This window comes from Colias eurytheme, chromosome 29 (genome assembly GCF_061535395.1).
Source record: "Colias eurytheme isolate Ceu_HAF_F1 chromosome 29, ilColEury1 Martin Lab GWU primary, whole genome shotgun sequence".
NCBI lineage: Eukaryota > Metazoa > Arthropoda > Insecta > Lepidoptera > Pieridae > Colias > Colias eurytheme.
In genome coordinates this window covers 2,437,661-2,464,391 of record NC_143008.1, presented here as the reverse complement: position 1 = coordinate 2,464,391, position 26,731 = coordinate 2,437,661, and the positions used below count along the sequence as shown (strand labels likewise).

Genomic DNA, 26,731 nt, shown 5'->3' with positions numbered 1-26,731 from the left:
GAGTGTACGTAATCGTTTCATTTATTTAGTTTCCAACTAGTAGTGACCGTTAAAAAAAATTGATCGGTGAAGATGTAAGTTCTGCCTAAATCGTTCTAGTAGATAAGAGTTTGACCAAGGGTTTAATCCATCAGGTCCCGGAATCACAGACACAATATAAAATCTATTGTGTCGCGGTCGGATCTGGCCTCTCGGTGGTTGAGAGGTAAAGGTTTTGCAACAAGAATAACTTTTAAGAGGCCTGTATGAATTCGTTTCTGGGAATTATCACGTTTGTATCTAGATGAAACATAGTACCCTAAAATAATTTACATTTCCACAATCTATAGCATATATTTGTAAGCAAAATCAAGGTAAATAATAAATTAGACACGGTGAGGTTCGCTATCGAACATGTTACTTTATTTATTCAGATATACTTCAAGCGAAAGCTGAAAAAAGACATTGTGTCAAAGTAATTGCTCAACTGTATTACACACACAATTGGTACGTATACTGAAAGTAAATGAAAATGAATAATGAACAGCAATTTACGAATTAAAAGTATCTTACAATGTACTGGTAACATAAAGAACCTAATCAAAACGTAAATACAAGAAAAGGAAACACAATCAAGTTGCCATGTTGCTATACGACAAAAACTATAAGCAGGTAGTCGAATCGTGAAGGGCGGACGTTTTTGTGCGTGCGCGCCGGTGACGTAAGCGCGTGACGTCACAAGATGGCCGCAGCGCTTTGTTCGCAGCGCCAGCGTGCCGTGACTGGGTGACATGGACGAGGGAGACTGTAGATACAATGTGTATTAGCTAGTATTAGCGCGACTCTGCTCGCAATGTTGATATGAAAGCGCTCGATGTTGGAAATTTTTTGTAAGGTACGCCGATACGCCGAAGAAGAAACCCTTCTTCGGCGTATCGGCGTAAAATATTGGTAATTGACCCAGGAAATGTAGTCTGCCCTAAAAGTCATATTTTTCACTATTTCGCAAAATTTGTAGTTATAGTACTCTGCATCTATCGGTCGTAGTGTGATGCTATATGTATAGCTTATAGTTTTCCTGTGGCAGTGGACTAGCCAAAAATAATATAGTCATCAGTCACAAATGATAACGCTGGTCACAGACTCTGTAATACAAAACGACAAGACGATATATCTTACAGGCATAGGTAACCTAGTAAACCTATAGATTACGACACACATGGAATATTACAGATGCACACATGTATGTTGCAACATTAACATATAACATCACAAACTCGCATATATACTTTAGTTACACATGTAGGGTCAACCGGGGCAAATGCAACTAAAAAATAACAAGTTTCAAGTTTGATCGGTTGCAGTTATCTCCTTTTATATTTGGTCATTTATTTGACCCATTTAGTGATTTTTGTATTTATTCAAGATTATTTTCAACCAATCAAGCAATACAGTAGTCTTATAAATAACTGGTAGTGAGAATATTTCCTAAAATTGGTAGAAAAAGTTACATTAACCCCTAGTCGGGGGTAAATGCAACTAACTGCCATAGCTCTTCTTCTATTTCATATAAAACAACGAATATAGAATATATTTATGAGATTTCATGTTATTCATAGGATTTTGAACTGGATTACCGTGTAGCAAGAACGAGTTTTCAGGAAAAATCTTATTTTTATGATTGTGGGGCAAATGCAACTATTTGTTAGAGAATTCGTGTGGGGAATGCAAAAAACTTATTCATCGATATATTTTTATTATTCTATATATATATACAATAACGTTATCTATACAATAACGTTGCGATCGTAGATGGCGCCGCATTATTTAGAGGAAAAACTCATGTACCTACTTTGATTTACCACTTTAAATCGCAACAAAAAAAATAACAGTGTACTACCTACTAAGTCAATTTTAGTTTTTGGTCAGAACAAATAATATTCTTTGTGTTAAATATTGTTAAAAACGTAAACCAAACAAAATACGTTTATTAGTTAATCAACCGTTTACTAAAAATTACTTGAACAATCACAGAACTATCCTACCTATCGTTTTTAGTTACTTATATTCTTTAACCACGCATTATCTAATTTGAATTTTACTTATGAACCCGTCTCTGGGTATAATATCGAAGAAATAATCGATGGTTCTTCTTTAATTAATCATAAAGAAAATATATTTTGACTACCAAGAAGGATACATAATAAAAATATCGACACTGTCACATCACTAGTGTTTTTAGTTTCATACAAAAATATAAGGGGCTATTGTAACTAACCTCACAGTTGCAATAACCCCACAGTGAAATTTTCATGAGGCAATTGTAACTGCATCAATAACACAAAATAGAGTCAACTAACGCACTAAAAATATAAATGAAATATGCTTAACGGCTTGTGATAATCGTGTCCAATCAAAAACACCTGCAAAAAATCACTCCTAAACAATTTTTTTGTCTGCAAAACTCGACACCTGTTTTTACGCACACCAACTTCAAAATAGCGGTTTGACACAATGGCCTATCAATCAAATAGTTTTCATCGTAGGGGCACCATCTATTACTTGTAAGATTTATTAGTCGTTGAGCTATTGAATCATAGGTGGCGATTTATTACAACAACTCTAATAAATTAGTTATGATAACTAGTTGCCATAGCCCCATAGTTGCATTTGCCCCGGTTGACCCTATACGTATTTATGTGTATGTGTGTGTATTGCTAGTGTACTAGCAATACACACACATACACATAAATACACATAATACTAGTGTAGTAACTATCAAGGGACTCCAAATTATCATACACTGAATGCTATTTAAAATCTCCAAAATTTTAATAGACAATTCAAGAGATCGATTATTATCCAATGCTATAAGTACCTAAAGGTGCTATATTTCTTTTTTGCGAAAATGTTTGTCTAATTTTCTAATGTACTGCGGCATGCACTCTGATTATATGTAGTAGGCTCAGTAAAAATTAAGTTGAAATTCAGAAAACTATTTAATTTTTCAATATGTCTCCTAAATCGTTTTCGACGGTACATAAGCTACTTTAAACCAAAATGCCTAAGTAAAATAGAATCCAGTTACAATTTGATCCCTATCACATACATGTTCCTATACAACTGAGGGATCCAATTAGAATGGAATTTGTCGTATTACATTTTTGAATAGATATCCAGTTATGTATTGACCCCTATTACATAAACCGTTGTTGTACAACACAGAGATCTTAGTATACTGGTCCTGTCTCTAGTTGTCTATCTTCGACCACGGTATTCTCGGGTTTGAATACGTATCACTACATAGTATAAAACAAAGTCGCTTTCTCTGTCCCTATGTCCCTTTGTATGCTTAAATCTTTAAAACTACGCAACGGATTTTGATGCGGTGTTTTTAATAGATAGAGTGATTCAAGAGGAAGGTTTTAGTATATAATTTATTATGTTTTAGACAACGCGGACGAAGCCGCGGGCGGTAAGCTAGTATATATCTAATTACCGGACCCCCATCCATATGATATGCTATAGAACACAGAGATCTAGTTATACTGGTCGCGTCTCTATTTGCCTATCTTCGACCACGGTATCACTATGGTTTGCCAGAAACGATAAACGGAGTGGCGAGATATAAATTCGAGGAAATAGTTTGACTAGATAACGGAATAGTAGTATTGATGTAGCGTGAACTAACCATTGCTAGAGGTTTTTTTCGGTGGTGGAATAAAATGTTAGTATAGTAGGATAGATGAAATTGTTCTGAATGTAGAATTACTAAGAAAAATTTAACTTTTTTCGTAACCTTCATTTATTCAAATACTATAAAGTATAAAATATTATTTTCACTGTCTCAAAAATGTGCAAATTGTGATGTGAAGGAATATCCACTGAACATTTTTACTTGTAAACAACCTAATTTTGCTACTTATACAGAAACGTGTTAGAAAATATTATAATAAAACATAATTGGACGTCTCACATAGGTAAGATTTATACTTGATATAGGCTATATCAACGACTAAAAAGTGGGATAAAGTGGACATTGATCCAAGACCAACATACAGCAGAAGTTCTAAATATATTTTCTAATTGTTACAGCGATGGCAGCAGCGCCGGCAGCCCGAAGGAGGCATGCGTCGCGCAGTCGCCACCGCCGGCGCCGGCGAAGCGGCAACAGCACCATCACCACGGCCACCACGACCAGCGGCGGTTGAGCGTCGGTAAGTGTCTGAGGATACGGTTCTCTTTGATGTCATCATCATTATCAGCATATGTTCCCACTGTTGGGCCACACACGGGCCTCCTTTGAGGGTACAGGCCATTATCCGCCGCCATTATGAGCTGTCGCTCCATTTTGCAGAGAACCTAGTTGAAGCAATGCATTCATTACGAAAGGAACCGTTTTGGCACAACTTAGTATTGTCCACGAATAGGTTTTGTTAGGTTAGCTTGTTAGTTATAGTTAGTTATATTACATCATAGCTTGTTTCTGCAGCGCGTGTTATTTAAAAAAAAAGATGCCATGTTGATTTTTGAAGAATTACAAATTACACCTGAAATTCAAATCTCCTTTATAATATTAGTTTAACAGAGTATAACTGGGAGCATTAATTAATTCGCTTTTATAAAATTCTGTCGAAAAATCCAAACGAAGACAATGGAAAATGATTTGTCGAGCTAATTTTCACGCTCAAAACTGTCGGCCAGACGAGAAGCGAATTTGAATACTGCATATTAAACAATCGCTTTGTATATGGTGATTTCTCTTTTCTTTCATTCAGAATTTTCGGTTGAAATTTCGGGCGCTGTGTGAAATATGCAGATTTTGTGTTTTTGGACAGTTTTAAGCAAGTTAGCTGGGTTTTATGTGTGACAAGTTAACCCGTTGTTCTGCCAGGATACTAATTAAATATATAACTGTATGAAGCTCTTGAACGTACTTCAGATGAACCGACAAAACATTAAAATCGCATTTGCCGTTTCGGAGGAGGTTCGTTACTAAAAGGATCGATAGGCACTATTACATAAGGATTATATAACCAATTCAATTTTGGATATACATTTTGGTGCAGTTCCTGCGATATATAATTTCTTTCGCTTTTTTGTAGTATCGATTAGAATTTGATTCAGAAAACACTCGCTCAAGACAACCAGTTAAGTTTGATATCATAAATGTATGACAACACACGCGTTACAGAGATCTAGCTATGTTTGCAAAACTACTAAGGATAGGATCAGTGTAGTAAACCTATTCATTGAGGTTTAGTAAGTAAAACATGAGCGTAGAAAGTCCTGTATTCAAATAACGGTGGTGACTAAAGAAAGAAAAAACTCAACCTGACACTGAATTTTGACTATGCACTTGTAAAGACAAATCGATCGATGAATGATGAATCTACCCCATTTCGTAGATAAGTTGCTTTTATTGATAAGTAAATTCATCAAATATAACATAGACTCGTTTTGTATTATACACGAATCAAAAATTGTAGGTTTAAGATACATAATATCAATTGCATTTATAGCAGTACTAGCTTACCGCCCGCGGCTTCGCCCGCTTTGTCTAAAACCTAATAAATTATATACCTTCCTCTTGAATCACTTTATCTATTAAAAAAACTGCATCAATATCCGTTGCGTAGTTTTCAAGATTTAAGCATACAAAGGGACATAGGGACAGAGAAAGCGACTTTGTTTTATACTATGTAGTGATTAGGAATATAATTGTAAGAATAATTATCATTAATTAGGTTTCCGCCCGCGGCTTCGCCCGCGCAGTCAAAGAAAAACCCGCATAGTTCCCGTTCCCGTGGGATTTCCCGGATTGTGTCATTTTCTCGGGATAAAAAGTAGCCTACGTCCTTTCTTGGGTATCAAAATATCTCCATACCAAATTTCATGAAAATTGGTTCAGTAGTTTAGACGTGATTGAGTAACAGACAGACAGACAGACAGAGTTACTTTCGCAATTTATAATATTAGTATGGATTAAACTACTATCGCATATGCCCCATGCCCCACAAAGCGGGCCACGTTCCAGGCAATATCCAGCTGTCTTTGTAAAACTAGACCGAACATTATACGATGTTATCATTTAACCTACATTGAGTGACTTACGTAAAACTTTATAGGCGAAAGTGCATCGAGCATGCCGTCTCGCTTGCACGTGCCTGTTAAAGCAGTGTATGAGGGAGATAGAATAGGGGCCACTTTAGAATGTGATGTGGGTTTTGTAAGCGAAATTGGGCTTTTCGATTGGTTTACCGCGTTTTTTTTTTAGTCAAAGTTGAAGGAAATTATGTTCGATTAATAAATTTTCTCGTACTGAAGTTGGCAAAGTTATGAAATACAGTGAAACTTGGTTAAGTGGGACCTGGATAAGTGAGAAACCTCCATAACTGGAACTCATGCTGAGGTCCCAACACTTTGGCACTGAATTACCTCTGTTAGTGGGACGAGGTAAACCTCTATATCTGGGATTTGTTCTTTCGATTTATCATCATAGTAACCTCTATAACTGAGACAGCGAGTAAATTTTATATGCATAAACCTCTGTAACTGAGAGAACATTGTTTGTTTACTCATTCTTATACAACCCACAAATTCCACACGTAATTCCAAGTACGTAAGTACAAATTTTGAGCTTCAATTACCTTCAGTTTTAGTTTCGCTTTACGTTTCGTTATGACCCCTCTGTAAATGAGACAGATATTTATTTATACCTGTATATCTGAGACACTGGGTAAGTGGAATACCTCTATAAGTGAAACGACATTGCAGGTCCCTTGATGTCTCACTTAACCAGGTTTCACTGTATTAAATAAGATATCAAATAAATAAAACATATTTTAACTGACTTCAAAAAAGGAGGTTCCTCAATTTCTCCGAAAAGAAAAGATAAGAATATACCGTATTTTCTCATTCGATAAAATGTGAATGTTCTTTAGCAGTATTATAACTTCACGAACCTTTACAAACATTCCTCTATATTCCGATTTTCTATACGGAATCACTTGCCTGGAAGAGATAAATTTTAATGGTACAGCCGCACTGCGCTATTATTAAACTGTGAAGTCGTCTTGTGGAATTACTATAATCTATGTTAGATACTAATATTATAAGTGTTCGTTTCTTTGATATCTCAACTATTGGTTTGAATGAAAAAAAAGTTACTTATTATTAAGGTACTCGATCGAGGCGCGGACTAAAGGTGCTTTAAACAATCTTTACTAATTTTATAAATGCGAAAGTAATGTCTGTCCGTCTCTTCTTTACGCCTCATTTACTGAACCGATTAAGATACTTTTGGATCAGGAAGGGACATAGAATTGTTTTTATCCCGGAAATCCTACGGGATCGGGAACTAACTATGCGGGTTTTCTTTACTATGCGGGCGAAGTCGCGGGCGGAAAGCTACTCGAAGCAATATATCTAACATCCATCTAGAGAGGATTTTCTAAATAGTTTTTCCTATTATACTTCTGTTTAGTTAATTTGATAATAATTTTTCATACGACGACCTAAGCATGTAAAGTTTCATCAAAATATCACCTACAGTTTATACGTCCTATGTTACAGAGGTACGAGTCAGCCCGGGCGCGGCCGGCACGTCGACGGACTCATCACACATGCATCACCCGCCTCATCATCATCACAATATGGTAAGTGGTGAAGAGATAGGAGAGGTGATCAAAGTATTGAGGCAATGGTAGAATTTGTTCTTAGGACGATAATGGAATACACTTAAAAAATCTGATTTACTTGTTCAGACTCCGAAACATAAACGATACTAAAGTATATATGGGCACTTATACCTGGCTGTTAAACAAGTTGTAGTAAATGAATAACTTGACAAGAGATAAGTATGCCTATCCAGACAGTAGTTGATAAATGCGTAATCAATAATCTTCTACCTACCCTATTAAAGATTTGTCTAAACATTTTCATTACGCTTTTTCGTAACAACTCAATAAGTAACACATATATCTAACACTACCCTACATATGTTTCCAGGACACAAATCCCTTAGAAGGTCCAGTCGAGTCAATAGTCTCCGGGGCGGGATCTTCAGACGGCGAACTGTCGAGTAAAGCCGGCGATAGTCCGAGCAGGAAACGGCGCAGGATATGCAGGCACCTATCCTCCGGTGAGTGTGTGTGTATGAGTGTATCGTGTGTGTGTGTTCATTTCAAGTTCAGAACGCGTCATGAATTTTATTCATTGCTACAAAATGTTTGATTGAATAACCGTGAGCGCTTTCATTAAAGCCCACACAAATTTCGGGATGGATAACTTAAAAGTTGGAAAAAGAATTAGCTACTACAGTTTACTGTAACCACTACGCCCTGTGAGCTAATTCTTCCTTCAACAATAAAAATAATAATCACATATGCCTGTCGCCATATGTCTGTGTGTGTGTGTGTGTGTGTGTGTGTGTGTGAGGGAGTCGAGCGATTTGTTGGTTGTGTGATTGGGTTGATTTGATGTTGAGAGACGTTTTTACCTGGTTTTTGTAATGTCCGGGGCGTGTTCGTTGGACAAACGAGCTGTCGGACAAGTCGGGTGACAGTCCGAGCAGTAAGCGGGTCCGACAAAACAAAAATAATATTATAGAGTCACACAGCACAAATACGAAATTGAGAACCTTCTTCGCTAAACCCACATCAAGATCGTTTTATCAAAGTTTCACATTGAATGTTTTCTCTGTATCATATTATGTATGTTCATCTATTCGAGCATACCTTCCAAACTACCTATCCCAATCTGACAAATTAAAAATCCTTGGAGGCGTCAAAATTGTGTGCTAGTTATGAACGAAAATTACATTTATAATAGCGCCATCTAGCGGTCATTTCCATTCATTACTTTTTGAACTATGTAAATGTATCATTTAATACTGAATCATTGCATCTGTACAGTCACGTGGTCTCCTCTGAAAATCAGTGCAGCAATACATTTTAAATAATGGTTGCTGCTTTGCTGACGGGGAGTCCTTTTTGCCTCCATTGCTATCTTTTTTTTCCTGTTTTGTGTATTATATTACTAAGAGTTACATGGTGGCAAATAAAACGTTTTCTATTTCTATTTCTATTTCTAAATCGTTTATTTATACGTACTATATGCTTAATTACAAACAAGAAATTGTTTTTATGTCCCCTTGTGAGGTGGTATGTCTATTTCAATGATTGATTTTCTTTATAAGTAGTTGATTAGTGATTACTGATTTACCTTCCAATAGTTTTGGAATCCACAACTTGCACAAATAGTGCTTAAAAAGTAAAAAATGTGTTCTACAAAATGTAGATTTTTTGTGATATTCCCTTTTCCAGTCGAACCCTGAACCTCGTAAGTTTGTCTGTAACCACTGTACAAGTTCACAAAATGTGTTACTATTATGATTGTAATGTTTTTTTATGTGAAGTTACAATTTTTCAGGTGAAAGCAACGTTTCAGTTGCGACGCCGGCCGTCGAGCGACGGACGCCGAGACACCATTATCAACCTAGGTAAATATATTGATTTTAGCGTTAAAAATATAGACTGTAGTATTTTTTGTTTTTTAGGGTAGGGTAGTTTGGGAAATTGTGAAGTATTATAATAACATACATATAGAGATTTTAAGAGTTATTGTAATTGTATGTTGTTGTTATTTTGTGCAACTGTTGAAAAACTAATAGAAAAGTTAATAACAAATTGAAGCTATTAATATTTTTTAATGAGGGTAGTTGAGTGGGATGTAATTTGTAGTTTAGTCGTATTTCTACCCTACCAAAACCAGCTTTTGATATTTAATCTAAACTTATATTGTTAAAAGTACTTGACCAACTTGATAAAAACTTTTCTCTTCTTTTTGCTTTCTTAAAAGGTTTTACCATATTATTATTTTTTATCCGTCGGGGAAAACCACAGTTCCCCGAAGCTTCTTTTTATTTTTAAGCTATTGCATAGCTTATATATCATGCAATAGCTTTACCGCGGTAGTCCCCGAGTGCCACACGTCTTTTTTTATAGGATTGCTTATAGGATTATCGTTATTTTATTCTTATATCCATGTCCTATTTATATTTCGTATCTCTTATTACTTTATACCACCCCACAGGCGGCGAGTACGCTACATGAGCGGCGGCAACGGTGCCGTATGTCCCCAACACCGCATACTCGAACATGCGCCGCATGCGCACCCGCACCAACACCCGCATGCGCATGCGCACGCACACCAGCATCCGCATGCGCACGCCGCGCCGCTGCTGCTGGATATTAACCAGGTTAGTCATAATATACACACACACACACACATACATATACAAACGCGCTGTAGGAGGGGGGAGGGCTGTCTAGATAGAAGAGACAAGACACCCACACACATGCGCACATGATGAGGGGGAGTGAGCACATGAGACACACGTGTAACAAACACTATTAGTCACACATTGTACAGGGTTTAGGTGGTGTGTGTAACCAACACTATGTTTTCGAATACGCGCCGTACACTAGCACGTGTCGCCTCACCAGGTGAGGTGGAGGCATAGTGCACATCTGATCATATTATAAGACTACAAAGAAGCTATAAATACATACATAGACAAATAATATTATGTTTACAAACCAAGTCGTTTTATTTGTTAACCATGGCATTTGAATTTTTAAAACTTAATCCGCAGATGTCACTCCGTGGCGCGAGATTAAATGCACTCGGTGGTGGTGTAGGCTGGCCCCCACACCACCACACACACCCTCATGTGCAACATCCTCATGCACATGCGCAACATCATGCGCAGCACCCGCATGCGCATGCGCAACATCCGCATGCGCATCCGCACCACCATGCGCACACGCACAGGGACCAGCGGACGCAGGTATGTGGCGGGGGTTTAAGGAGGGGTTAGGGAAGGTTGGTACGGGTTTAAAACGCGTTTATGGTGGATTTAATCCGGTTTTAAATTGTTGAATTAAGATTTGGAAATTTTTTATGAATTGTTAAGAATTTTTGATTTGATATGACGTTTAGAATACTCGTTGGGATAATAAGGCGATATGGTAAGGTTAAAATGGAAATTAAACGTGTTTTAAATCCGTCCTGATTAAAACGTGTAAATTGTTAAGAATCGACTCGGCGTTTAGAATGTAAGTGTCATGATATTGGAAACGCGGTTATAAAATCCGTTGATTTTTTTTTTCAACCTGTGTTCGCGTAAAAACTTAATTGTTTTGAAATATTTTTACTTTATATTTAATTTTTCTGTAGCAATCGTGTTTTAGTTTTTCAAAAATGAGAACTGTTTGGAGGAATATTTACTTTCTTTTTGAAGGAAATATATTATTAAAAAAATTTTTTTTTCAATAGAGAAAAGGCAAATTTGATAGGCCCTTCCATCTCTTTCTAGCGTTTGTCAATAGAGTGAGATGCAATGATACTAAAATTCTAAAATATAAAGAATTTTTTGTGAATAAAATATTCACAAAGGAAGATGATATTGAAGTTATTTACACATAACATTGGTTTCCTTTTTTATTTTTCCAATAAATTACAAAATTATATATATCTGCTTATAATAAAAAATTTATGACATCATTTTATAGGACGGCTTATACCAAATTTTCTGTATCATTTGTTTTTTTTATTTTTCATGTAAAAATTGCTCAGAAACGATCTTTGATTACATATATTATTTTTTACATCCATTCCAAAACAGCAAAACTACAATTTAATTTTGAATTTCACACATACAATTATTATTATAATTATAATATATTACTCATATTGTTATTTAGTTTTAAGAAATAATAATTTACCGCAAAGCTCTATTTTTATGTAATTTTTTCATGAATATGTCCCAAAGTTTTATCAATCTGGGCATAGCATATGATGGTATTTTTTAAGATTATTGTATAACTGGTAACTAAGTGTCTAGGTTTCGTTATTTGGTACGTTTTCTAGCTTTAAGTTAGCGAAAAGTGGTACGACTTAGAATTTACAGGAAGTTAAGTTGTTTTTGGTGATGATTTTTATAAGTACAAAATTGATTACTACAGACATTGGGAAGGAATTATTTTATTTTATCTCCTAACTTTGAATACATGCATAATAAATCACCACCAAAATCATCAATTATGAGTTTATATAGAATCGTACAAAGGATAGACTGAGCGCAAAAGACACTGTTATTTTTTCACACAATTTTTCCACATTGCATAGTCGCGCTGTCCAAAATCTTAAAATGGAAAATCACACAATTTTGTCCCAGGACATCGTCGCCCTGTACACAAATTTCAAAATCTTCCATCTATGTAGCTAACGTTAGTCTATAACTTTTGAGATGTTCAACGCTCAGTCTATCTCGAAAAACGAAATTCTCGAAATACGTCTCGGTTTTTTCCATAAAAAATTCTAAATTTCTAAATCGTACCACTTTGTGACGTCACAACACGACGAACCGGGGGCCCAAATAAACCGGGGGCTAAATCATAAAACCGGGTCGCCCGCTGAACGCAGGTGGCGAGCATCGCCGGGGGCGAGATGTGGCCCGCCGTGCTGCCGGCGCTGCCGCACCCGCTGCGCTATCAGGTACAGTCGCGGGGTGAAAATAGACCCCCAAGTCTTAGTGGGGGTGAGAATAGTCCCTAATAACACCCCCGCTGAAAGTGGGTGAATATACTCTAAAAAGCCACCCGCTTCATAGTTGGGGTGGAATAGACCCCCACTTTGCAAAGTGGAGGGTGGATGCCCTCGCTAATCCCCGATCGATTTCCCGAAAAGATACAATGGTCTATTGGTGCTCGCGTGCTCGGTGTCTCTAATAAGTTTGTCATTGTGGTGGTGTTTTATTTAAAAATAGAAATTATTCTCAATTAGACTTCGCTTTTAGCTCAAATTTCAACAAGCTTAAATGTAAATACTTAAAATTTTTACTCATTTGTGATGCTTGGTGAGGCTTGGGATTACTTCTCCCATCCGTAGTCACAGTATCGTTTTGCTATGTAAATTTTTAGAATATATTGGTGCAGCTTTTTCTTTAATATATGTACTTACCAATATTTTTTCACAAAAAATGTCTGTCTAATTTAACGGACGATTCCTAGAAATAAAGTAAATCGTTTGTTCATTCTTTGGCTCTTTAGCATCTTGCCAAATTTTCGATTCTCTGAAAATATTTACTAAATCTTTATTTCAATATAAATTGTTATCAACAGAACCTTGATAACAATCATTAATCAAAAAAAGTATCAGAAACAATGAACTACATACTTGTAAATAAAGTTAGCAATGGATGACATTACAAATCCTAAATATCATAAACTTATGAACAATTTGGGACATAGACCGAGCACGTGAACACACAAGCTTATTTAACTTAAGGGTGCCTGTCAAAGCATGTTTCCATTCATACGACTCGGAGTGGTATGTCGGCTAAGGGTGGTTCTTGTAACAGCGCGTGCATGTCTCCATACATTGGTTTGAAATCTCTTGTTACCTTTAAGCTTTTGTAGTAAACGCTTTTGAAGCTATCAATTTAGTATTGGACATCTACGATGTTTATACTTCATTGATTCTAGTTTTGATTTGAAAAGTAATTAAAATAAATTGTAACAGAGTTGTAGAGAGATTTTAGATCAATGCACTGAATCCATATACTGCACCGCTATAATGTCGTCTAGATACGTAAGCGAGTTATGCAGCGGCTTGGTTCTGGCGTTCCAGTCTCGTTTTAGAGCATCTGCAATTTGTAACTAGTCTCTGCGTTGTTCAACCTGTACTATAATAGTTTTTGTTCCTTATTAATTTGTACTTCGCTTGGTGGGATGTGATTTGATGATACTCTTTCCTTCGATCCATTAGACAGCACATTGTCGTGAGTCTGTTTTGTAGTTGCAATATGTTCTTCAAATGTTTCTAATAACGCTTAAGCTTTAATAACGAATTCATATATTTTACAGTCCATTCGATGTTTTTACAATGCTTGTTTATAATGACACGTACTATTATTTTTTTATATGTATTTATAAGGTTTGTACTCACTATATTCACGTCAGGGTTGGTTGTTTTGTGATTTGATCCCACTTCCGTCCCCGTTCTAGCTTCAGGTTTTGGTGCATTTGTTAAGCTTAATCCATCCTTCAGGATCGCCTGCTCTAGGTTAGAAAATATCGCTGACCAATGCTGTTTTGTGTTAAAATCATTGAATGTGTTGAATTATCATTTTGTTCCAAATCTGCCATTATTTATATATTTTGTTCCATATTTGTTTTAATTTCTTATATTACCTATGAAAATCGGCGCAATGTTGCTATTATACATGTACTTTTATATGCTTTGAACTTTGTAGCTATTCTCTTCGTCTGTAGAAATATTTACACCATTTATTACTTATCGGAATTAAACTAACGAACCTACAAAGTGCATAGCATGAACGGTTGACTAAAACAGCAGTTAGCAACCCATCACTTGAGCTTTGTTCATGGTTTTTTGGTATAGAGTATGTTATTGAGGCTCGACGTTAACAGGACAACTCTCAACCATATTTACACCAGAGTTATTCCGTAATGTTTTGCCGCATTGATAGAGATCCGCTAACTGAACACTCCATTTGTACTCGATAGATAGTTAATGTTTCGATCTAGCTGAGTCACGTCTACACACGTCTTCAGCACAGAATGATATGCATGCCCAGATTATTTGATACGTTTGTAACCAGCGGCAAGGGTACTAAGATACATGTTGCTTGTAAAATGTAAGCTTGCGACGCCCGTCGCCGTAGATGATATAAGGAACGGCGTATGATCATAAGTAGACGCGTCGGATTTCACAGCTTGGTAGGAAGTGTACGATATAGCTAAAGTTTAGCGACCCTTCCTTACAAAATTGACGTCGCACGAATCTTTTACAAATTTACAGAAAATTACAATTGAAAATAGCTAGAATAACTCTTAATTATATCAGACTTTTGGTTGTCATTTCTGTCAAGTTGTGAATTTCGACGTTCGTCCTTTGTAATAAGTCTATTTGAACTAGATGCCGCTTGACTGATAATTTCTAATTGTAAATATAGCTAACTTTGATGACTAAGTGACTAATTAGATTTATTAATTTAATTATAATTTTCATAGACGTTACTAACATTTATTTAAAAATTGGAGGTCTTTGTATTGTAATTTTTAAGTCCATTTCGTTTACATGTTTGAGAAGGGTGCGGGGTTATAATGAAATATTTGTTATATGTTTTGTATCTATCTCACTGTCTAGCTTGACCCTTATCCACTTTAGACTTTGTAGCATATGCCTACCCTTTGAGTCGATAATATTAACGAATGTTCAAAGCCTCACGATACTCGGGCTTGTTTTATCATAGATGTCTTTTAGTGACCTAGAATCCCTTTAACGGTGCAAGATAGATACATGACACATTTTGATTTTTAATTTTATAGAACTTTCATTCTTGTTTGTCCGGTGAGCTATCACATTCGCTATGATTAAGCACCAATTGTTATGATAGATAATTAAAGCTTGGCTCATATGCCTTTGGCCAGCTTGAAAACGATACTATTTCGCAAAAATGTAATGCAAATATCGAAAATAAAGTAGTTTTGAATATCAATAATATCGTTTTCAATCATGGTCCCCACTGTCGAGATTATAAAATGTTGCCAAAGATGAAGTGAAGCATTTTATAATGTCATTGTGTGCGTTACAGTGTTGAAATGTGTTTAACAGCTGTTAGGCACAGTGTGACGTAGCAAGGTGGCGGTAGGCTGCATAGAATGTGTGCAACAGATTATACTTATGTTAATGTAACAATTTGTTATACATAGATTCAAGCACATACCTCATCATATTTAAAACTCTTGACACACGTCATCAGCAATCACATGTGTAGGTTTTTATTTATTTATTTAAACACGAATGACAATATACCTGTGCTATTTCCCGTATCAATTGGCATGCAATATGAGTTTTATTATTAGGGTGATATTGTACGAAAACTCGGTTGAATGATGACTCGTTCATTCAGTATTTTTCATTCAATGAACGAGTCGTATATACGACCTTGTTTTTCGTCATGTACTTCCCGATTTGATATCTTTTAAAGCAGCATCAGATATATCTGACTGTCCACAGAATATGCTATTATAATAACACTTAAATTTAACTGCGAACTCCCAAATATTTTCTCAATGTAACTAAAATATATTTATTTATATGTATTCGTACACGTGAAGGCATGGTAACTCCCTTGTTCATTTATCTCCTGTGAATGTGACATTTAATTCGTTGTAACGTGGCGAATTAAGTATAACAATTGGTCCATGCTATTTTAAATTTATCATCTTTCAACCTTTTTATGAGTGAGAGCACCAGATTTTCTTTGATACAACCCCTTTCCTCTTAGACCGTGTGTGTTTTATTAAGAAATGTTTTATCGTCCGCACGCGAACGAACTTTACAATGGCTCACGATTTTGCTAGCTTCGTTATGTGTAGAGTGTTTACGAGGAATATTTGGCTGGTCGCTTTTTAGACTTGGCTGTTTTTTTATATAAATGCTCTCAATGTGAATAATAATAACATTAAATTGTCGAGTGTTTGAGGGGCGGTCATTAACACGGGTAATTTAGATGAGTGCAGTAAGCTAGGGTTGTTTTTGTGTTTTTTTTTGTTTCATTTATTATAAACTGGAAAGGAATAAATATCCTATTAAATTTCAATAATGAAATTTTGAACAGCTTGATTGTATGATGTTTTTCTGGTTGGAACATACACATAATTTCCCATAAAATCTGTGCACTGACTAAAAAAATAAAACTGTTCATATTTTGCCAGAGCTGAGGTTTTTAAGCTAACATAAAATATATAAAGATAAAAAGAAAACACAAAAAACGAGGGCAACAACAATCTGACTCGTAAAAAACAACCTAAGCTTATTGCTTCCCTGATAGTATTTTATTACTTCATAGATTATTATCCCGTTCTTAAACTCCATTTTATATTACCAATCTTGTATCCGTTCATGCTTTATTAATTTTGTCTGATATATATATAGCGGAGATTTGTTTTTTCGATTTACCCTCTAAAATTTTTTTTGCATACACCTTTTATGTTACATAGTACGTCAAACTGATGTTTTCTGCTTCTATTTATTTATGTAAGGAACGAGACTATAATCTTACACGCTTGGAATTAATATGGACGCGCATACATAGCTAATATTATGTGTTTTGGTATACGGTTTATTAAATTAGTTATAACGAGGATGTGTCACGATTCAAAAGTAACTATACTTGGAGCGGGACAATGAAAGACGCGTAAATAACTAACGAGATTCGACATCGCTAAAGTCTGCTAACAATGTTGTCTAGTCGTAATCGTGACACATCCTTACGAAGATTCCTTTATTGAGCCAGAGACTCACGCTAAATTATGAAAGCCACTTACTAGATAAGAATTAACTTCCTTTTCTAGTCTTTAACATTTTTCAAAGTATCAACTAGATTTAATTTCACTGGATTGAATTAAATCATTTCATATTTAGATCAAATAAAATGTGCAAAGTCGCTTTACACAAACTAGATTGACGAATGAGCTACTACCAGTTTAGATTCTTTCATGTTCATGTATATAGACGACTAGCTGCTCCGCGCGGTTTCACCCCCGTGGCTCCACCCCTGTTGGTCGTAGCGCGATGATATATAGCCTATAACCTTCCTCGATAAATGGGCTATCTAACATCGAAAGAATTTTTCAAATCGGACCAGTAGTTCTCGAGATTAGCGCGTTCAAACAAACAAACAAACAAACTCTTCAGCTTTATAATATTAGTATAGATATAGTTGTTTCAAAAACTTACTGGATGATTTCGTTATTAGCTACTTAGCTTTATATTATCTATGACATTCAAGATGCTTCATTCCGATTGCCAATTGTATGTTGGTTATTGGTTTTGTAGTTATTTTATTAATTGAACATTTAGACTGCAAAGACTACGCTTACCGTCAGGCGAGTTGGCGCTCAAATGTCTTAGTGTGTAATATAATAAAATTTATAACTTTTTATTAATTGACAATAGGGAAGCGCTTGACCATAATATGCATATGAAATTGGCTTTTAATTAGCGTGTCTCTCAGCTCAATATATCCCCCCTTCTACCATCCATAACGGTGTCCATACACAACAGATGGGTGGTATGTACGCGGGTCTGCAGTACCACGGCAGTTTCGCGCCGCCCCCACCGCCGCGGGGGCCGTTCGCATCCCCACCGCATCCGCACACGCATTATATAGCGAATTCGCAGGTAAGGATGGGAAATGACTGCCTTTTTTGAGGGTAGTTGTAAATTGTAGTTTTTATGTAAAGTACAGTTAGATTAAGATTGTAATTTTATAAATTTTCTGTCGTTGTCTAATTGCATTTTGATTATTTGGTAAACTTTAGAATTTTTTGAACTCGATGTGGGGTAATGAGAACTTAATTTTTTGGCCAAAGCCATATTTGAGGATTACTTTCTAGCTATGTGAAATGATTCGTGCACAGAATTAATGCGTTTTTATTTATTTTGAGCATCTCTTCTCTCTTTATCTATGTTTAATTTAGTCACAATTAATAATGCAGTAATATTAACGTTATCAGGACGATTACATTCAAATAGACTTCTACAACCGGTTTAAAATACACATATAGGGTGTTTTCAATTTTCAGCGTGCGGAAGGCGGTCGTTTAGACATGTTGGGAGGTGGGGAGGGTACGTTATCCCCTCTTCAGGCCACGCCCGATCTACACCATGCACCTCTGCTGTTGGCTACAGAGGTTAGTTAAATGTGGAGGGTAGAATGAGTTTTTTTTTGTAGTAAAATAATCATAGTATGGTACATGTACCTATTACTAAAGTAATGTTTTAGTTGATAATTATTTAAACTAAATATGCTTTTGTGATTGGATAGAATTCACAAAATGGTAATATATCCGAGTAGTTTGTGTCATAGTTGAAGTAATTAACCCGTCTTTTTAAAATACTTATTCAGATTTACGATATATTTAAACTTTTTATGGGTTTTGTATGTAGACTCGGAACGAATTTTTTGCGCATATATGATTTATTTATTTATTTATTTATTAGAAATACCAACGTTTGTTTACATTGTTTCATTAATTATTAATTACAGACTTATTGTATTCTTCTAAATGTAACAAACAATTATAGGTATTCACAACATGCAAATATAAATTACACAAACTGACAATTTTTAATTGTAAACTCAACAGCGAGAAGAGAAAAAACAACATTACATTATAAAGAGAACAAAGGAAAATGTATATAATAAAAACAATAAATAGTTGCGTCTCATTACTAACACATAACTATAATAAATTGCTATTTTGGTGTTAGAACATAAGGCTAAGAACATAATATAATTTTTAATAACTATGACTACATGCTATCCATTAAGCTTACATACAAACAATTTACGCACAGTTCGGAGAGAGGTATTATTAATATCAATGATATCACCATATTTATTTACCATCTTGCACAGTCTTGGAATAGGAGAGTTGGCTCCGAACTTACACCTACGGACTGGTGGAACAAGTGGATCAATTTGCTTTCGGGGATACCTACTAGGGACACGAAAATTTACTTTATTCAAAAGTTGAGGGCAATCAATTTTATTATTTAACAATTTTAACGCAAAAATAAGATCGATTAAAATTTGCCGTTCCTTGATAATAATAATCTCTAAATATTCCAGGCGCAAAGGACACCAATTGAATTGATGGCGTCACACCACGCGAGACACGCGTTATCACATCACCACCACGTGAGTATCTTTTTAGTAGTTAATTCGATGTTAATTATGTATTATATCTCCTACGGCATATACCTTATAAATTTCGATGATCCTCGGATACTGGACGTAAATTAGTGGATCTTCTGATATAGGTTGTACTAGTGGGTCCACACGTACGGGGTGTTGTAAATTTGCATTTCTCCCCCGTCCAGCAACGCCGTATCAGCGTCGGTTCTATTAATACTGGACACATTAGTAGGCCCACTGATACAGGGTTTTATAAATTTGCGTTTGCATCCAGCAACGTTGCAATGGTGGCGGCTTTGCTGATACTGAATGTATAAGTGGGTCCACTGATACAGGGTGTTATAAAATTGCCTTTACACCCAGCAACGGCGTAACGGCGGCGGCGTCGGCGTGAGCGTGAGCGGCGGCGTCGGCGTCGGCGTGGGCGTCGTCGGCGCCGGCTCGCGCGGCCGCCCGTACGTGCGCACCGCGCCACGGTGGACGCCGCACCCGCACGCGCATGCGCACGCACACCCGCATGCGCATGCGCACGCGCACACGGTGCATCATATACATGCGCAGGTAATGTGTGGGTGGGGGGGAGTAAGGAAATTGCGCACGCGCATATATTGCATCGTATATATGCGCAGGTAAACGTGGGGAATGCTTTGTATGGGGGGAAAGAAGGGAAAATTGCGCACCCGCATGTGCACGCGCATACGGTGTATCATATAGATGCGCAGGTAAATGTGGGGGGTGCTTTGTAGAGGGGGAACGAAGGGAAAATTGCGCACGCGCATACGGTGTATCATATAGATGCGCAGGTAAATGTGGGGGGTGCTTTGTAGAGGGGGAACGAAGGGAAAATTGCGCACGCGCATACGGTGTATCATATAGATGCGCAGGTAAATGTGGGGGGTGCTTTGTAGAGGGGGAAAGAAGGGAAAATTGCACACCCGCATGCGCACGCGCATACGGTGCATCATATACATGTGCAGTTATATGTGCTAGCACTGATTGGGGAGGAAAGATGAAATAAGACTTAACGATTGTATCGTTGATAGGGTGCCACGGCATGGTGTAGCCTGAATCATGCTCAAGTTGTTCCGACGATGGTATATACAGACTGGAAATGTTCTATACAACCTGAAGGAAAAGTACTTAAAATACTAGTGATAGTCAATTTTGCATTCCCTTATAAAAAAAAATGTGTGCGTGCACTAGTGTACACACGTAAGAAGTGAAACTTCTTTATGGCCTTATTTTTCAAAAAATAATTTACTATATGCAACTTTACAGAAATACGTCGAATCACGCGTGGTAAAGGATAAGAAAAAGATGGCGCGTAACGGAAAAATGTCACGCGTAACGGAAAAATGTCACGCGTAACAAAAAAATGTTACACTAAATTTTTTTCCAACCCCGATAAAGAAGTTTCACTTCAAAAAATAGAATTGCATTTAAAGATTTTCGAAAATTTACTTGCTATTACCGGGAATTGTGTGGTTATTTAAACACATGAAACCGTGTGTACATACCCGGTAGTGGCAAGTTGTGAATGAATGAATGAATGAATGAATGAAGAATGAATGAAAAATTCTTTATTGCACAAACATACAGGATTACAAAAGAAGAACAATACAGGTTAAAATATGTACAGAGGGCGGTCTTATCGCTGTAAGTTGTGACTACTGTCTGTTGGCTAATAAACCTATGAATGAAATTTTTTGCCCGCGACCATTCTTTAGTAAGAATATTTTAAACAGGATGTTTCTTTTTTCCATTTTGTCGTGAACATTATAAAATTACTAGCGGTCCGCCCCGGCTTCGCCCGTGGTACCTACATGTTCAAACTATCCTATCTCTCAAGTTGGATCGAACTGCACATGGTGTGCGAATTTTATTATAATCGGTTAAGTGGTTTAGGAGTCCATTGAGGACAAACATTGTGACACGAGATTTATATATATTAAGATTGTTCCTCATATACAGGGTGGTGGCGGTCTCGTGAACGCGTTGCCGCAGCTGCACGTCGCGTCGCCGCTATCTCTGCCGCCCCCTCCCCCCACCTACCAGGTAACACTTGCAACTACTTGATTGTGTTGAACACCCTTTATATGACGTGTGTTTTTTTTTTGTTATTTATGTTTAGTTCCGAATTTTGCAGAGTGATTTAGTCGAAGATATTGAAAGTGGAACTAATTAATTTAATGTTGAACTTATTTTTATTGTTTTATGTATTGTAACAAGTTTCTCATTATTTTTTTAAATGTGCCATACTAGAGCCCTGTAGATCATCTACACGTTCTACGTGTTTCAGTTCTCCATAGACAATTAATTAATTAAAGCGATTTATCATTAAATTATGATGAAACTACCTAATTTGTTTTAATTGATATTATAATCAGCCAATTTTTTTTAGCTGAGTCATATAAAGATCAATCTTAAAGAAGTTTTGACTACTATAACTCAAGTCCAATCAAATGTTTTGGCTGCTATATCTCTAATCCAATCAAATATATTGCAACAACGCGTGTCCGTACCGTAACCCCACGCTGTGAACGAGCAACTGACGTATATACAGTTCATCCGCGTGATCCAGGTGTTCCTCAACCTGCTGGCCATGTTCCCGCTGTCCCCCTACGGGGAGCCCCGCGATGACGGTGCAGATTCACCCGAGACCGAGAATTATGAAGCCCTGTTGTCGCTCGCGGAGCGGCTCGGCGAGGCGAAGCCCCGCGGGCTGGCGCGCCACGAGATCGACCTGCTGCCCAGCTACAAGTACTGCGAGCAGACGCACCAAGGTGAGGCCCCGTGCAGGTGGGGCTCCGGGGACTGGATGGAGGCAGCAAGGGCCCAGGGGTAGTATAAGTGGCCGATGTATCGAAGTGATGTTCCGGGGAAACGTCGAACAGAGCGCCTGAGACACACGGCACAAAAATTGTTTACAACTATTTCTATGTAAGAATAAAATCGTCCTGTACATTGCATAAACACTACAGATTATCTTCAAAAACGACTATAATATTTTATTTAATCTATACATATAATAAATCTGTAGAAGGGTCAATTTTGTACATTGAAAATATTGAAAAAATTAATAGCAGGGGGTATTACTGGATCGATACCAAACCCAAATATGTGATTAAAATTTTTTTTTCTGTCTGTATGTATGTTCAGGCATCACGTGAAAACTAACTGTTCGATTTCGATGAAACTTTGTATAATTATACCTTATTACCCTGGGCATAAAATGGGATACTTTTTATCCAGGAAAAATACGTAGAAAAAATAAATCTTCATTTTTCTTAAATTTTCCACGCGGACGGAGTCGCGGGCGGAAGCTAGTAACTACTATAATTTTAAACCCTGATTCCAAGATTATGCTCATACACAAATCAATGTTAAAAAAAAACTTACCCATTTTAAACATCCTGTATATCAAATCCACAGGCGAACAAACGTCGTGCGTGGTGTGCATGTGCGAGTTCGAAGCGCGACAGACGCTGCGCGTGTTGCCGTGCGCGCACGAGTTCCACGCGAAATGCGTCGACAAGTGGCTACGGGTGAGTGTTATATGTATACGGGCGTATGCAGGGTGGATTTTTAAGCTATTGCATAGCTTCTATCGCGGGCCTTGAGCACAGCGACCGAATGTAAAAATTCCGTTACGAAAAAACCTAACACCCCCCACTCCAACCGGCACAGCGATGCGATGCTATACAATAACTTTACTGCGTCAGTTCTCGAGTACCACACGTATTTTTTTTTTCTTTTTCTCCACCGGGAATCGAACCAAGAACACCATTTAAATTTTAAACTACTAAACCTGTTTAATTAATTAAGGCTACATTTCCAAGTGTATTACACTTAATTTACGGATACATCAAAACATAGAAATTTATTTGAATTCGGCATGTACTATACACCTATATTGGTTAAATTGTAATTGTTTTGTACCTACAAATTTTTAAATGAAAAAAAATACAGAAAGATATATGAACATGACAACACTAAAACAAATGAATTCAAAATTTAATTAAAACACTGTAATTATTATGTAAATATTCTATCATTAAAAATATGTTTTTACCTTTTACAGTCGAACAGAACGTGTCCAATATGCCGCGGGAACGCTTCAGAGTATTTCAACAACTCGGAGTGACTCTAACGAAAGTCGTCCTTATTGCTACAGGCATAAGGGCGAGAATGCTACGCGACAAACTGTACGGTTCTATATCTATATATACTACACACAAGAATATTTTGAATTTCGAATGGAATGTCGATGGAACGATAGGCGTATTTTGAATTTTGAATTCGAATATTTTGAATTTCGAAAAATGAAACGTTGGGAAATTTCGAATTTGGAATGTTGTGTTCTTTTTTTTTAATTTTTAGATGCAATAGTGTTTTATAGTTGGATAGTGTCGAAGTGATTTGTGATTTTGAACACCATGTATATGTATAATATTTTAATGCTGAAGTTTTGTTGTTTTTTATTTGTTTTAGGCCGTAATTTAGGTTTTTTTTTATGTTATTGTCAATTTGAATAGCAAATATTGGATTAAAATATATTGGAATATTAATAATGAAAGTGTACCGAAATAATTAAATTTTCTTTAAAAAATAAGTAGATGAAAAACTGAAAATGATGTTTATATCTCCTATTTTATTTAAATAAAAGATAAGTATTGTTAAATTCGTATTCCAGAAAATATTTCTCAAAATCATTACAATAAATATAATAAATTAATTTAATTTTCTTTCGTATGCAGAAACAAAAATATTACAATAAAAATGTCGATTTCCCTGCTAGATAGTTATAAAGTAAGTAAGGATACTCAAACTTCACTCAATATAAATTCTCACAAAGTTGAGCGCGTCTCAAAAATTGAGTTAGGTTTGAGTTACGCTCAAGATGAAAAAATGCGAAATTAAAATATGTCTTGTAAGTGTACGAACCGTAGGTATTCGCGTGTATATAGCATTTATATTATATACAAAGAAATCAATTATTAGAACGCTCAACTATGCACTAATAAGAATAAATAAAATTAAAAAATTGAGTTATTTTTAGATAGAGGTATTGTTCGTTGGTTGGAAAGAGAGGGAATGTGGTGGTACTCTATCTGTCTCTTTCTGGTGTAGTAAAAATAGAGATGATTATTTGTTTACACTAGCTTTGCCCTGTGGTTTTACCCGCATTATTCCGCTCCAATTAGTCTGAGCTTGATGATCTATAGCCTATAGCTAACTTCAATAAATTGACTATCTAACAGAAGTATGCGTGAAAAGGAACGTAATGATGCGAGAGAGAGACAGATAGAATACCGTGATTTCTATCTCTTTCTAACTCTCGGACGTTTTGATTCTCTATCTATTAATAACTCTATATTTTAAAAGGAAAAGACTTGGGTTTTGAAATGACCAATATATTTCTATGAAAGTGTCAATGAAGGGGCAAATGTGCCCCTTTGCCCCATGAGGGGATGGATTTTGGGGCATTTTAAAGTTTCGCTTCTTACAATGGGGCTGTGTGGTTATGATAGTTTAATTTTTCTTAATAAATGTTTGGGGAACGATGTTTTATTATGAAATAAAAAAAGTAAGGGAAATAATAAATATATCATGCCGGTAGATATGAATTAAATATATATACAGCGTGATTTCTTTTTTTCTGTATTATTTTTTTTTTGTTTGAGTTGAATTATCAAAACTATACACGCCGTTGTAAAAGTGACGCGACGCCATTTTGAAAAATCACAAAACAAAAAATGAGAAGTTACCGCGCGGTTATTCTTAACAAATTTCGTTTTTAAATATAGTTTACGACGTTTGTCCTGTCCGTACGTACGGCCTTAGTTGTGTGGTTAGCGCTAGTGTATATATTAAATATAACAAATTAGGTTTAAGTTTTTTTGTTTGTTTGCACGTGGAGAAAACGTCGATTTTTCGCGAGGTAGAGTGATTTTTGTTCCGTGCGCCTTTAACTCGATGGTATATAGGATGTTGTTTTTTTTTTTAATTATTAATAATGGTTTAATTATTTTGCGGGACAGAAATCGTTTCGATTCGTTTTTTTTTATAGTACCGTAAAGGCCTATTCAGATTAGAGAGGTATCCGCTAACGCCGTTGGTAGCAGTATCCCGATAGCACGCGATTATATCTCTTTCTTAGTACATTATAGAGACTCTAATCGCGTACCAGACCGCCTCCTTGGTACAGTGGTTGACGCGTGAGCGTTGCACCGAGATGTCCTGGGTTCGATTCCCGGTGAAGGACACAGAAGGCTGATCACCTACTTGTCCCTAAAGAAAATCGATCAGTGAAACAGATATACATCTCATCATAATACCCCTATGCCCCTTACCCCACTTGGGGACGTACGGGACTTCACTTTCGAACAGCCGATCGGTACGCGATTAGAGTCTCTATAATATACCAAGTAAGAGATATAATCGCGTGCCATCGGGATACCGCTACCCACGGCGGTAGATACCGCTGTAGTCTGAACAGGCCTTAAAGGTATTGCCAAGTAACAGCATGGGTTCATTGCTTTTCTAACCGACTTTGTATAATGCGGATTTTTATTAGTGTTTCATGGATGTACATCGCTTTTAAAATCCCCACGATATTTAGCGTATACGATATGTCGTCGGCGATAAGTTGTCGTGTCGTGTCGTCGCGAGCGGGGCGACATGTAATATAAGTGTCACTTTTTATATTTGTGGAAGTGGTTTGTTTAGTGTTGCCGAGTGGTTAAGGCTGAGTGTGGACGAACGTGTTTAAATTTTTTTTCGGTATAAAAGTGAAATATTTTGCAACAATAGTGAGTAACAGACCTTACTTCACTTCTGGTGAACATTTTAAAGAATACATAGTTTTCTTTTATTTGTTTTATGCGTATTAAAAACAATATTTTTCACATATATGTTACATTTTAAAGAATACTTGTTTTAAAATTATACCCT

The 26,731-nt window shown here is 36.4% G+C and overlaps 1 protein-coding gene across 5 annotated transcripts in view; it reads left to right on the top strand.

Moving 5' to 3' along the window:
* Positions 1 to 26,039, top strand: part of LOC149896089 (uncharacterized) — a 52,013-nt gene extending 25,974 nt beyond the window's left edge. The window contains exons 2-16 of one of the 5 annotated variants that reach the window (XM_090117887.1): positions 4,075 to 4,196; positions 7,555 to 7,637; positions 7,990 to 8,122; positions 9,412 to 9,481; positions 10,075 to 10,240; positions 10,637 to 10,831; positions 12,469 to 12,540; positions 18,142 to 18,258; positions 18,663 to 18,770; positions 19,712 to 19,780; positions 20,141 to 20,338; positions 21,749 to 21,832; positions 22,359 to 22,560; positions 23,210 to 23,322; positions 23,859 to 26,039. In XM_090117887.1, coding sequence (XP_089974013.1) covers positions 4,075 to 4,196; positions 7,555 to 7,637; positions 7,990 to 8,122; positions 9,412 to 9,481; positions 10,075 to 10,240; positions 10,637 to 10,831; positions 12,469 to 12,540; positions 18,142 to 18,258; positions 18,663 to 18,770; positions 19,712 to 19,780; positions 20,141 to 20,338; positions 21,749 to 21,832; positions 22,359 to 22,560; positions 23,210 to 23,322; positions 23,859 to 23,921 — 1,795 coding nt within the window. In that variant the 3' untranslated portion in view covers positions 23,922 to 26,039. Of the gene's footprint in view, positions 1 to 4,074; positions 4,197 to 7,554; positions 7,638 to 7,989; positions 8,123 to 9,411; positions 9,482 to 10,074; positions 10,241 to 10,636; positions 10,832 to 12,468; positions 12,541 to 18,141; positions 18,259 to 18,662; positions 18,771 to 19,711; positions 19,781 to 20,140; positions 20,339 to 21,748; positions 21,833 to 22,340; positions 22,561 to 23,209; positions 23,323 to 23,858 lie in introns of all 5 variants that reach the window. The other 4 variants (XM_090117886.1, XM_090117888.1, XM_090117890.1 and 1 more) reach the window with 4 other exon arrangements.
* Positions 26,040 to 26,731: the final 692 nt, after the last annotated feature.